At 35.3% G+C, this 13,775-nt stretch overlaps 3 protein-coding genes across 7 annotated transcripts; 2 read left to right on the top strand and 1 right to left on the bottom strand.

Moving 5' to 3' along the window:
- The first annotated feature begins 71 nt into the window (after positions 1–71).
- LOC109599823 (uncharacterized) lies at positions 72–1,937 on the top strand. Its single transcript, XM_020015874.2, has 3 exons — positions 72–295; positions 357–524; positions 575–1,937. Exons 1-3 carry the CDS (start codon positions 252–254, stop codon positions 1,863–1,865), a joined length of 1,503 nt encoding a protein of 500 aa, XP_019871433.2. The 5' UTR covers positions 72–251; the 3' UTR covers positions 1,866–1,937.
- A 59-nt stretch (positions 1,938–1,996) lies between these two features.
- LOC109599808 (alpha-2-macroglobulin receptor-associated protein) lies at positions 1,997–3,847 on the bottom strand. The gene is made up of 5 exons (XM_020015845.2): positions 3,594–3,847; positions 3,075–3,338; positions 2,858–3,020; positions 2,552–2,805; positions 1,997–2,500 (listed from the first exon to the last, which is right to left on the bottom strand). The coding sequence occupies exons 1-5, from the start codon at positions 3,783–3,785 to the stop codon at positions 2,282–2,284; spliced, it is 1,092 nt and encodes a 363-aa protein (XP_019871404.1). The 5' UTR covers positions 3,786–3,847; the 3' UTR covers positions 1,997–2,281.
- A 718-nt stretch (positions 3,848–4,565) lies between these two features.
- Positions 4,566–13,124, top strand: LOC109606712 (protein wings apart-like). 5 transcript variants are annotated; one of them, XM_049965051.1, is made up of 14 exons: positions 4,566–5,134; positions 5,441–5,770; positions 5,968–6,272; positions 6,329–6,634; positions 8,749–9,021; positions 9,073–9,369; positions 9,416–9,634; positions 10,885–11,178; positions 11,234–11,490; positions 11,551–11,732; positions 11,797–12,012; positions 12,067–12,234; positions 12,291–12,481; positions 12,539–13,124. In XM_049965051.1, exons 1-14 carry the CDS (start codon positions 4,969–4,971, stop codon positions 12,695–12,697), a joined length of 3,363 nt encoding a protein of 1,120 aa, XP_049821008.1. In that variant the 5' UTR covers positions 4,566–4,968; the 3' UTR covers positions 12,698–13,124. The 5 variants fall into 5 exon arrangements, with proteins under 5 accessions (XP_049821008.1, XP_049821011.1, XP_049821009.1 ...); XM_049965054.1 differs by having other exon boundaries at positions 4,567–5,134; positions 5,983–6,272; XM_049965052.1 differs by having other exon boundaries at positions 4,568–5,134; positions 8,749–9,018.
- Positions 13,125–13,775: the final 651 nt, after the last annotated feature.

Genomic DNA, 13,775 nt, shown 5'->3' with positions numbered 1-13,775 from the left:
GGAAACCTTTTTGCAGTTAAATATAAGCCCCCTTGGGGCTTCGCGTGCAATTTGTACACCCCTCCTGCGATTTTTTACGGTTTCCCACCGAAATATTGCCGAGGATTAAAGGCAAAACCACACGTTTCCCCCAATTTGTCTATTCACGCAATCCGGGTTGCCTAAGGACACACCTCATCAATGTTTACGAATGGTAAAACTTATTATTTTCCTCCGGTGTTCATTGTTTTGTATGTTTTGTTTGTGTTAAAATGCTCGATCAGTCGGACGACTACGACTTCGCCCCCATTCAGAAGTAATTACTCACTGGTTGTAATATAGCACTATCACGTACATTGATTGGTGTATGATTTTAGTTCAAAACTTTCCGCCCTCTTTGAAACTTCCACAATTTCACAAGATTCCAATGAGAGTTTAACGTACACGGCCCAAAAACCGCCCAAAACAACCAGCAAAATCAACGAAGACTCCGGCAAAGCACAAACATCTGTGTTACTAGCCAAAGTTGTAAATTTATGGAAATCGTAGGTGCATTTAATCACATTTATAAATAAACTAAAAAACATATTTTTAGAGAAAATGGCAAATATAACAACCTAGGAAAACATGGCTTAGCTTTTATAGGGTCAGTTGAGTTAAGGAAGTATGAAATGATTATTTACAAGGAGCGTAACAATATACTACTACGAATAAATTTGTCCAAACCCTTAAACATTACAATTCAGGATGAACACTTTTTTATGTTCTATGACTTTAGTAGTCAGGCTTGGTTAATAAAGTTCCAGGATGAGGCTGAAAAAAAGGATTTTTGTTCAAAGTGTTCAGACTTTAATGTCCACTTTAGTCAACATGAAAATATTAATGTGACAAAAAAAGATGAGGCAGAGACAATAGAGAATAAACAAAAGCCTGATGTTGAGTCCGACACAGAACAAAGCAAAGCAGAAATTTTGCAACGAATAACTAAAATGGGCACCCAATTATTGCCTAAACCTGTTGAAAAACAAACTGTAAATAATGTAACTGATTTTGAACCAAAAATAGAACAGAAGGAAACAGAAAGAAGCTTAGCACTTAGCAACAATTTAACACCAGTCAGTAATTATCAACTGCCAGTTAATAATTATCAAACACCAGCAATAATAACACATTCCTCGGACCCACTAACACTGTTGTTGACCCAAAATATTGAAATGAAATATGCATTAACTCAATTAAGTGCGAAAGTTGATGGAATTTCTTCGGAATCTGGAAACAGTGGAAACTCACAGTCCAAATTAAAAGTTATGGAGCTAAAACTGGAAAATTTACAGTCAGACTTCCAAGTTGTTAATAAAAGATGTGAACAATTACAGCTAGAAAACAAATTGTTAAAGGACCAACTAAAAGAAGAAGTAAACAAACATGAAAACACAATTAGCAGCCAAAATAAATTAATTGAAGAGGCAAAAACTGAATTAGAAGCCAAGGTACAAAAGGAAATTGAACTAAAATCACACTGTGCGGGTCAAGAAGCAATAATAAAAGATCTCCAAGCAAAACTGGAGAGTTTACAACACAAATGTGACACATTTGATGCAGAAAAGCAACAGTACACTGCCAGTATTGATAAATTAAATGAACAAATTATTAAATTACAATTAACTAAGTCACTAAGCCCTGTGACTGAAAAAAATATAGGCTTGTTGATAAAAAAACACATGAATGAGACCTTTGAAAGTATCATGAGTTCATTCCAGTCCAATCAGAGCTTTGAGACAGGAGACGTACAGAAAATCGTTGGAAGGGGCATCAAAAAGGGCACGTTGGAAATACTGCAAGCTTTGCCCGCCTGTTTGAATTCTTCCCAAGACTCTCTTCTGTGATAATTTTATAATCTGTTTAATTTTAGGTTATGTATTTGTTAATTAAATTAATAAAGTTTTAGCTACTGTTTATTTTCTGTCTCTAAAATTGTTATGTCTATCTAAAGGTAATTATAAAAATAAAACAACCATTACCAAAAACCTTGGCAAACACTGTTTATTAGTTACGATCAAGTTTGATTAATTTGACAATTAAATCCAATTATTAATAAAATTTGAACATGTATTTAATATCAATGTAGAGGTAGAGATTCATCACCGTTGTTGAAATACGTATTTAAGTATAATTACAATTTTTTGGCACTAAAACTGATATAAATGCTACAGACACACAATACACGAAACATAAATGCCACATCCACACAATACGAGAACATAAATGCGTCTCCTTTGGTTTCCTACTTCACTACAACATTTTACAACTCCTGATGTTTTTGCATAATCCTAGACTCCAATTCTAGATGAATTTTATCAATTTTCCTCGCCTGCTTCTTGAGGGACTCCTCCACTGTAGAATAAACAAAATGTTTTTCACCTGGGGGGATCTTCTTCTTGCGTTCCTCCTCATTGAGGGCGTGCTCCGCCTGTACGTGTCTGAATTTGAGCAACCGGTTTTCGTAGTGTCTCAGCTCAACCTGCACAAACTCGACTCATTAGTACCTCAGAGATGTTTAATTAGCTTTTACCTTTAAGGATTCGAGCTCGCTACTGGAGAAATTAGACTCCAGCGCGATCCTCCACAGCCTGTTCACTCGGGGCTCCACAAACTCCCTGCTGGCAGGGCCACTTTCGGCTAACAGTGACAGGTGGTCGAAGTGCTCCTTGATCTCCCTGTGGTTGTCGCGCAGCAAGTTTATTTTATCCAGGTAGTCCTTCTTGGGCTCGCCCTCCTCCCTGAACTCGATCTCATTGAATTTGTCTAGCTTATCGTCGACTGAATCTAAAAAAACTCATTTTATAACTCCCGTGGGAGGTTTTTTGAGGTGGTTTACTTTCGTCGTGGTTTACTTCGTTCGTTCTGACGTCGGCGAGGAGTTGGAAGTACTGATCGACCTTGTCTTGGTGGTGGCTGAACTCCTCTTTCAGTGCACTCAGCTCCTCAGCAGTGAAACCCGCCATCTCCGCCTTTTGCCACAACTTGTTCAATTTCTTATCCTTCAATTAATTAACGTTTTAATAAATAAGCAACAATAACAACCTAAAACATACTTTAAATATTGGTTTGCTGTGTTTCTCATAGGTGGCTTCGTTTAGGGGTTTATGTGCTTGGTTCTTGTTGTCATCGTGGACGTCATCAAAGGTGTCCATGAGGCCATAATCGGACATTATTGTGGAGAGCTTTTTACGTAGTTCGGCCTCCTTGAGCCCATCCTTGTCTTTGCCTTCGGCACGTAAATGTTTCCAGGTCAATTCCTCTTTGTCGTGTATTTTTAGTTCACCAAACAACGATTTTAGTTTGGGTTCAGTCAAACGCTAAAAAATATATCAATAAATCAACTAAATTATTGTATAAATTAATGGTTATATGTTGGATATAGAGACTATTTTTAAATGTGTTCATTTGTTCAGTGATGTGGCACATCAGAAAATTAATTACACTGTTTTATTGCTTAATATAAACAAAAATGATAATTATAAATTGGGCTCATTGTTAGCTGGCTTGACTATACAATGTTAAAACAATTAATTAATAGTTATTTAAATGCGATTTATTGTTTAGTTACGTACTACGATGGCTTTATTCCACAATAAATTCAATTTGGCCATCCTAAACGGCCTGTCGAGGTGCTTTAAATTTGTCGGCCTAAAATCGTAGGCCTCACCGGGTCTTAAGTTGGATTCTTTGGTGTATTTATTGTGGTCGGCATTTATTATAATTGCCGCGTTTAACACTAGCACTAATAAAAACAATTTGGGCATGGTGCCTTTATTGGAACTTTATTGCTGACTTGTAGACACTGTGACCATTTGGCAAACCGACTTTCAAGGGTCTAAGACAGTTTCGAAGTGCATGTTTTTGTTTACTACGTTCGGCACCCATCGGTTTCCGAATCGGCACGCGATTGTCGTGGGGCGCATTAAATAAGATTTGCGGTCGGCATTGTTTCATGACCTTTGCATTATAACAATTTTATTTTATACGAACCACTGCTTCATCATTTGAACTCTTTTTTGATATTAAAATAATAATAAAATCCGCCGAATAGCCATGATTTAGCTCCCAATGTTTTTAAAGGATTCTTTTGGTCATATTTGGCGTAACAAAAATGGTTTGGAAATTGTATATATGTACTAAATTTATCTATAAATAATTAATTTTAAATTAAAAATTATGTAATCCATATATTAAGGTAACGTAATGGTACCATTGTGTTTTATTTTATTTTTATTTAAAATATATAATTATTAACATACACATTAATGAAAGTTTATGGATATTAGTTCTAAGACATAATTTTTATTAACAACAATTCAAACAATTCGATCAGACTCTAAAATTAGGTCTGATTAATAGAAACAAATAGACAAAACTCTTATTTGGTTCGTGTCTAATATAAACATCTGCGTCCACGTCAGCCCCGTTCCGATTCAGAAACCGAACAGTGTCGAGCCTTGGGTGCCGAACGTGTCTAACGGAAATAGTCACTCCACAGGAAGTTGATTTGCCGAATGTCCACACCGACTTGTAGGTTATCGAATTCTTGTTTGTGTCCGTCAAAATTCCGACATCTGTCAATTTTCGGCCCGTTCGTAGCGTCGTAGACGTTTCCGTAGGCGTTATTTACTAGCGTGTTTATAACGTGAAAATCTCACAATTTGACAAGAGGAAAAAACAACAAATTTCAGCTCAAAAAAGCAACACTTCACACACAATCGGTCCGAATAACGGTGTGAAAATGCGTCCGCCCAACCACAAAAACCATTGGACGCGTTGATGGTGCATACGCTGGTGAAAATGGCGAGACCGAATCAATTCTGATTAAAAAACCGAAATTCCGGGACACTATGTGTGCGTTATAACTGTGCGTTTGTGTGTGCGAACAATATAAGGGCCAGTGCTGGTGAACGACATGTTAACTAATTGAAACCGTCGCAGCCGATCATGTCGAGGGGCTATGGAAAATATCGTCGGGGGGGCAGTTCCCATTCGAGCTTTCTGTTCGATAATCTGTTCAAGGAGAACAGCAACAGGCCCTCGGCCGCCAGGTCCGCGGCCACGGTCGGGAAATGGGGCATAACCTCATTCACCTCCATACGTACTATGAATGGTAAAACTCGCCAATTCAGCCCCTTAATTCGCAAATTGTCCTCAGTATTACACAATAAATGCTTCAGTACATGGTACCGTACCTTTGTAGGCCAAAAATACAAACCAAAACTGTTAACGGTTCAATAAGACTGATAACATTACTTCAAAAATCCACAGCCTACTTTAAAATTTGTAATTTGGGTTGCATAGGAAAACTTAATTTTCTAACCAAATTTTTTACACCTGACACCAAATAATGTTTTTAAATTTAATTGCTTATTTTTGTTATTAATATTGGTGTGATACATGTCGGGGTATGTTTCAGGTATGTCCCGTTCAGAGAACGAACGCTCGTCGACGGCGTCTACGTCACCGACGACACCTGAAGTAGACAACACCCCCAAGCCGAAGAAGTTCTTCAAGAGTCGCAACACGGAGCCCCCCGACCTGGAGGCGGCGCCTCCAACGGGCGGTAGGGCTTCAAAGAGAGCCAAAATCACCTACGACGAGAAACCGACGCGTGGGTCTCCACGTAAGTTCTTCTCACACAAGGCCAACTCACCACCTGACAAGAGCACCGTCCTCACCCAAAACGTCAACACGTCAAAGCAGAAGCAGGAGGTCAAACCGCCGATAGTATTGAGGATTTGCAGAGGTGATTACTTGTTTTATTTTAAAGGAATAGTGGATAATTGGCAACTATTGTTTAGAGTTTTGAGTTTTTCTAAATTAATTTTTACACAATTTTGCCAAGCATGTACTAGTTCAACTGTTTACAAGACACAGTAACGTCAGTTACTGCGTCTTGACCGTACCCTCTTCAGAACCACCTCATTCACGTAATACAACCAGGTCCGTCTCTTGCAGGCAAGTCGCAGCTGCTGAACGACTCGGACGAGTCCGAGAGCACGCCGACGCCGAGCAGCACGCCGTCCACGTCGACGTCGCCCGGCCGAAGAGCGTCGTCGGAGACGCCGCGTCCGGCCAACTGTCGCATCACCAGGAGCGCGAGGCGCAGCATGCAGCAGGACCCGAGCAGTTCGCCGGCCACTGCGGACACGCCCTCCGAATTCCCGTCGCTGTTCATGTCGCCGGAGCAGGACAGCGACCTGTCGCCGCAGTACATTCCGGCCGAGAAGTACGAGCTCGAGCGGAAGGTATACAAAACAATAAAACTATAATTTACACGTATTAACGTATTATTAATTGTTAGGCAATGTATGAGACACTGTTAGGCGGGCCGGTGCCACCCTCAGCAACGCCCTCGGCGACGCAGAACGAGGACATGTCGGCCACCGACAGCCTGGACTTCGGCGAGACCAAAGATAATGACCGTAAGCCGGTGGAGGAGGCGCCGAGTGAAACAGCCTCCGCTCTTGATGACAAGCAGGAAGAGGACGAGGATAGTGTGCCGGAGGAACCGTCGGTGCAAGACACGTCGCACGAGAACGACGACGCAGGCAGCGAGATGGAGGTGGAGGAGACCATAGAGAATATCGAGGCGGAGATCCATTCTCAGGTATTATACAATTTTAATAGCGTGTTACCAAACTTTTACATAAATGTGTTTGTGTGTTTATTTTTGTTTATTTTATTTAGTCACACACGGATGTATTATCTTATCTATTTCATAATCGAGGCAGCGAACCAGAAATGATAAAACGGTTTATCTTAGACATGAATCGAAGTCAATACACACATGGTTTCAGTAAGCTTTTGTTAAAATATAGCTGCTTTTTAAATTTATTTTAAATTTAAATATGGTATGTTGTTTTTAATTTACAAAAATATTGCTTTTGTTGTTTATTTATATTTATTTATATCAAATACAAACATTAAACAAAAAACAATATTTATAAGTCTTTTTTTAGTGATTTGTCTAGTTTTTTCTGGAATTACATTTTTATGATATTATTTTGGTTTATTATAATTTGTATTACTTTGTTTTGAGTAAAATTTAACTAGTAACTACTATCAATTAAATATAAAATATACAATTTTTGAAATACAAGGAAATTTTATGACTTATTTATTAATTAAATATAAAATAATCAATTTTAGAAGTTTATAGGCTTTAAAAATTGACAAAAAACTATGTAAATAGAATAATAAACTTAAAATAAATAAATTTAAACCATTAAAATTAAATTAAACCACTAAATTTATTGAAATCATATTGAAAAATTATTAATTGATATTTTTATTTAATAAAATTTAAAATTTTAAGTAAAATTTATATAAAATTATACAAATTAATATTAAATTTATTAAACACGAAGAAATTTAAGACTTATTTATAAATTAAATATAAAATAATCAACTTTAAAAGTTTATAGACTTTAAACATTGACAAAAAACTATATAAATAGAAGAATAATCTTAAAATAATTAAAATAAACCATTAAAATTAAATTAAAACACTAAACTCACTGAAATTATATTGAAAACATTTTAATTGGCATTTTTATTTAATAAAATTTTAAATTTTAAGTAAAATATTTTTAAAATTATACAATTTAATATTAAAATATATTACACTGAAAGAAATTTTGTGACTTATTTATTAATTAAATATAAAATAATCAGTTTTAGAAGTTTATAGACTTTAAAAATTGACAAAAAACTACGTAAATAGAATAATAAACTTAAAATAATTAAATATAAATCATTAAAATTAAATTAAATCACTAAATTTACTGAAATTATATTGAACATTTTAATGGGTATATTTTTTTAATAAAATTTTAATTTTTAAGTAAAATTTATTTAAAATTATACATATTAATATTAAATTTATTAAACACAAGAAAATTTTATAACTTATTTATTAATGAAATATAAAATAATAAATTTTAAATGTTTACAGACTTTAAAAATTGACAAAAAACTATATAAATAGAAGAATAAACTTAAAATAATTAAAAATAAACCATTAAAATTAAAATAAAATACTAAACTTACTGAAATTATATTGAAAACATTTTAATTGGCATTTTTATTAAATAAAATTTTAAATTTTAAGTAAAATTTATTTAAAATTATACAAATTAATATTAAATTTATTAAACTCAAAGAAATTTTATGACTTATTTATTAATTAAATATAAAATAATCAATTTTAGAAGTTTAAAGACTAAAAATTGAGAAAAAACTATGTAAATAGAATAATAAACTTAAAATAATAATATAAATTATTAAAATTAAATTAAATCACCAAATTTACTGAAATTATATTGAAAACATATGAATTGGTATTTTTATTTAATGGAATTTTGAATTTTAAGTAAAATTTATTTAAAATTATACATATTAATATTAAATTTATTAAAAACAAGAAAATTTTATGCTGTATTTATTAATTAAATATAAAATAATCAATTTTAGAAGCTTATATATTGTTAAAAATTTATAAAAAATCTACAAAAATAGGATAATAAACTTAAAATAATAAATACAAACTATTACAATTAAATAATTGAATTTACTGAAATTATATTAAAAATTAATATTAATTGTTAATAGTTAATTGTTAGAATAATGAATATTTAAAAAATTGATTTGTGTAACTTTGTTTTTAAGTTAATTAACTGGTTTCTAAGTGTATATCTAATTGAAACCTACAATTTTTTATAGATTATGAATGCGGCACCGGTAGTACCCGAGACCCCGCCCGTGCCGCACGAACCGGAGAAAGCCAAGGCCGCCGCCGCAGCGCCCACGAGCGTCGAACACGAGTGGTCGACCGACGGCGACAGCAACAGCGCCGACACTCAGGCGGACGCACCGCCGCCACCCGAGACCGCCCGACCGCACACGATCGACGACCACAAGGACCAGATCCTCGACAAGATACTCGAGAGCAAGAAGCCGTCGCCGGAGCACGACACGCAACAACAGCCTCAGGTAGTTAAACAAAAATCGCTTAGGTTAAACATTTAATGTTTAATTTAATTCTAGGCGCCAGTTAAGCTGGTGATATCGAAGAAAAAGGGGAGCATTTTCAAGAGCAGGGCGGTGGCGGCGGACGGCACGGCCACCAAAAACCGGCGGGCGCTCTACCGGCACAAGTGGGTGGACACGCAGCCCGCCACCGAGGGCGGAGTGGGCGGCGACGGCGTCCGACTGGCCGATCGCGGTTCCGCCGGCAACGACTACGACTTCTCGGACGAGCCGCTGGAACGGGTGTCGCGGCCGGCCGACGACGACGACGGCGAGTCGGTGACGAGCGTGCGGTGCAGCCGCTCGGACAAGGGGGTAAATATTGTCTGGCGTATCTTGAGTCTCATGGCTTTGCATAAAGAAATCTGATTCGCAGTTCTATACGGTTGTGAGGAACGTCAAGAAGGCCCATCAGATACAGGAGATAGGCGAGTTTCAGGAGTTCAACGACGACGTCGAGTATATCTTGGACGCGTTGCAGGATAACAATCCCATTAGCACGCGATGTCTGTCCGCCATCACGCTCGCGTCCAAGTGCATGGCTCCCGCCTTCCGGATGCACGTAAGGGCGCACGGCACTGTAAGTATTTGACGTTTACATTTTACATTTTACTAGTTTACTCAACTCAACTCAGAAACAAAGAACTTTTTTTAATTTCACCTTTGTTTCACACTTAATTCACCTCTATTTCACACTTAATTCACCTTTATTTCCCCTTTGTTTCACCTTTATTTCACTTTAATTTCATTTTTCACCAATTATTGAAACTGAAATAATTGAAATTTACATGAAAATCTTTAAAGTCTCAATTTTTCCCCTAATTTAATTTTTAAAATACTTATTTTCACCTTTATATCACCAACATATAATATTATTTTTAACAGGATTTTTTTTAAACTTATGTTTAATTTCAATTTTCATTTAATTTAACTTTAAATTTTAGCTCCAATTTAATTTTTAATTTTACTTTTAATTTCACCTTTATTTCACTTTAATTTCAGTTTTCTTTTACTTTAATGTCATTTTTCATCAATTATAGAAACTAAAATTATTGAAATTTAAACTTAATTTTTAATTTTATTCTCAATTTTATCTCTAACTTAACTTCTAAATCTAATTTAACTTTTAAATTAATACTTAATTTTACCTCTAACTTGACCTTTAATGTCACTTTTAATATCTTTAATTTAACATTTCATTTTAATTTCATTTTTTTTCAATTATTGAAACTAAAATAATTGAAATTTACATATAATCTTTAAACTATCAATTTTACCTCTAATTTAATCTTTAAATTACTTATTATCACCTATATTTCACCTTTAATTTCACTTTTAGTTTCATCTGGGTTTTACTTTTTGTTTTATCTTTAATTTCACTGTCAATTTTACCTCTAACTTGACCTTTAAATTCTCCCTTAATGTCACTTTTAATATCTTTAATTTAACATTTCACTTTAATTTCACTTTTCTCTCCAATTATTGAAATTAAAATACTTGAAATTTACATATAATCTTTAAACTCTCAATTTTACCTCTAATTTAATCTTTAAATTACTTATTTTCACCTTTATTTCACCTTTAATTTCACTGTCAATTTTACCTCTAATTTGATCTTTAAATTCACCTTTAATTTTACTTACCTTGATTTTACATTGTTTTATCTTTAATTTCAATGTCAATTTTATCTCTAACTTTTAAATTAATATTTAATTTTACCTCTAATTTGACCTTTAAATTTACCTTTAATGTCACTTTAATATCAACTTTAATTTAAAATTTTGTTCACGTATAATTTAATTTTAAATTTTATCTGCAATCTATTTCCAGGTTGCGAAATTCTTCAAAGCCTTGCACGACGCCACGCGCGACCAAAGCCTGGGCCTGTGCACGGCCACGGTGATGTTCGTCCTGAGCCAGGACCGTCTCAACATGGACCTGGACCGCGACTGTCTGGAGCTGATGCTCAACCTGTTGGAGTCGGACGTCAGCTATCAGCAGGCGTTGGACGTGTGCGGTCTCAGTTCGCAGCAGCTGGAGAAGAACAAGCAGAAGGTGCGGGAACTCTGCGCTGAAATCCAGAGCCAGGGACACGCGATGCATCTCAATCTGGACGCGATCACTGTATGTGTATTTACTTTTAATTTTACCTTTGATTTTAATTTATTGTGGTTGTTAGGTTGGCCAACTGGCGATGGAAACGTTGCTGTCGCTGACGTCGAAGAGGGCGGGGGAGTGGTTTAAGGAGGAGTTACGGGAACTGGGCGGTCTCGAGCACATAATGAAGACGATTAGCGAGTGCTGCCGCCAGGTGTCGGACTACGTCGTCGAGTGGACGGACGTCCTGTTGGACAAGCTGCGCAAGGTCGACCGTTGCTTGAGGGTCCTCGAGAACGTCACGCACAATAACGAGGAGAACCAACAATATATACTCAGGTATATTACTACAATATTATTATTAAATAATGGTTTCTAATTGAATCAAATTTGTTTCAGGTACGAGAATGGAGCTATTCTAGACACATTAGTGAATTTGTACAAATTATGCGACGGCGAGATTCCGTTGTATCCGGTGACCGATATCAAGGACAAATCCTCCACGGGGACCATAATCAGGGAAGCTTTGCTTGTAACACTTAAGGTACTCATCAATCTCACCCACCATTTCAACAAACAATGTAAGTACTTACTTCTAAAGCACAATTAAATCAACGAATCAATATTTTTGGTTACTTTTTTTAGCTCAAGGAGGCGCCCTCATTGGATCGCGACCTGGAATCGTGGACACCAGTTTACACCTGCTGCTGCAGGTGCCCCATTACATTCCGGAACAGAAGAAGTTCGAGTTGGGGGTCTTAGTGTTGATGTTACTCATTAATCTCATACAGGATCAAAATAACAATAAAAAATTGTTGATGGAAGCCAAAGCACCCTCCAAACTGGAAAGCATTTATTCAAGTACTTGCCCACTTGGGTTAATATTTATGGGTTAATTAAATGTGGTTGTTATAGGGGAGGAAAGCGCCGTCGAAGCCTTAATAGTGCAGTTCTACCACTGGGAGGGCTGTGCGAAAATCGCCGAAAAGAAAACCAACGCCATTTTGGACGGGGAAAAGGACGGCGACAACCCAGTCCAGGCTAAGTCTAACGAGGAGTTCATTGAGGAGACGGTTGCTAAATGTAATTAACCCAATTTATGTCGTAAAACAACCCAAAAACACCTCTTAATGTTTCAGTGCTACAAAAGGCTGGCACCCACATGGAGTACACATTCCTGGCGTCGTACATCGGGATGCTGATGGGCTTCCTAATAATGGACAACCCGGAGTACCAACAGGTGGTACGGTCGCACCTCAAGGGCAACAACTTCTGCGACATGGTCGAGTTGCTTAAGAAGTTCTACAACTTTATGAATCTTACGTCCTCGGTACGTCTTTGGTGGTACCATTGAGGGTTTTGTATTGATTAATTCGTTGAATTTCAGACGGAGGCGTCGAGCGTGTGCGCCATCAAAGCCACCCAGAAGGTGATCAAGTACCTGGAAGACTGCGACGGTTCGCAACAAGGCGAGACGCACTCGGAGGGCTTCACCCCGTCCGCCGAGTGCATGGATCTGAGCTACAAGATGGCCCACTCGCAGTAGCACGCCACCAATAAACTGACTGATGCTCGTAAACGAGTGACTGGTGTAATGTGATCACTGATGCGAATTTTTGGGTACTTATCGTTTAATGGAATTTATGGGACGGATCGAATGGATTTCTTACGTGGTTCCGATTAATTTTATTTTGTAACTATGTTAAGTATTATTTCGTGGGAATTTTGAATGATGGAACCTCAACGGAGAACATTGTCAGTTGGATACATTCTTTCGTTAAGACACGTTTTATTATTAATTTTATATATAGTGCATATTTTTCAGAGTTATTTATGTACATAATATGTAATTTAAGAACTTTTCTCCATTGTTTATTGTACATTTGTGCTTTATTTATTATTTCCATTTTTAGTTCAAGATATTTTATTGTTCTTTGGACTGTTTAAATCTGTAAATAAACTGATTACATTTTTATCTGACTTATCATTTTCCCCCCAACATAATTTTATGTTTTTTTCAATAATTTTTATTCATTTAAAATATTCAAAACTAAAATTTCTACAGATAAATTCTTTTGAAATATTGAATAAAGTTATTTTTATTTGTTTTTATCAATTTTATAAAAATTATATTGATTTGTAAGTGAAGTTAAATTGTAAGAATTTTAAAAAATAATCGATTAAAATATTCTTTTAAAAAATATTTAAAAATATCAATTTTATAAGAAATTTTACTGATTTGTAAGTGAAGATAAATTGTAAGTATTTTAAAAATTAATAAAATTCTTTTTATAAATATTTAAACTCTATTAATTAACAAGAAATTCAGTAATCAAACCTGCATTTACTAATTTTATGAGAAGTATTACTGATTTGTAAGTGAAGATAAATTGTAAGTATTTAAGAAAATAATATATTATAATATTCTTATTCAATAATTATGTAAACTTCATAAATAAAATACATTAATTAAACTTGTTTTTATAATTTCATAAGAAATATTACTGATTTGTAAGTGAAAATGAATTGTAAGTATTTTAAAACTAGTAAATCAATATATTTTTCTTTCAACAAATATTTAAACTCAATCATATCAATTAATAAGAAAATCCAATAATCAAACC

Source organism: Aethina tumida, chromosome 3 (assembly GCF_024364675.1).
Source record: "Aethina tumida isolate Nest 87 chromosome 3, icAetTumi1.1, whole genome shotgun sequence".
In the NCBI taxonomy this organism is placed as follows: Eukaryota; Metazoa; Arthropoda; class Insecta; order Coleoptera; family Nitidulidae; genus Aethina; species Aethina tumida.
This window is presented reverse-complemented; position numbering and strand designations above follow the sequence as displayed.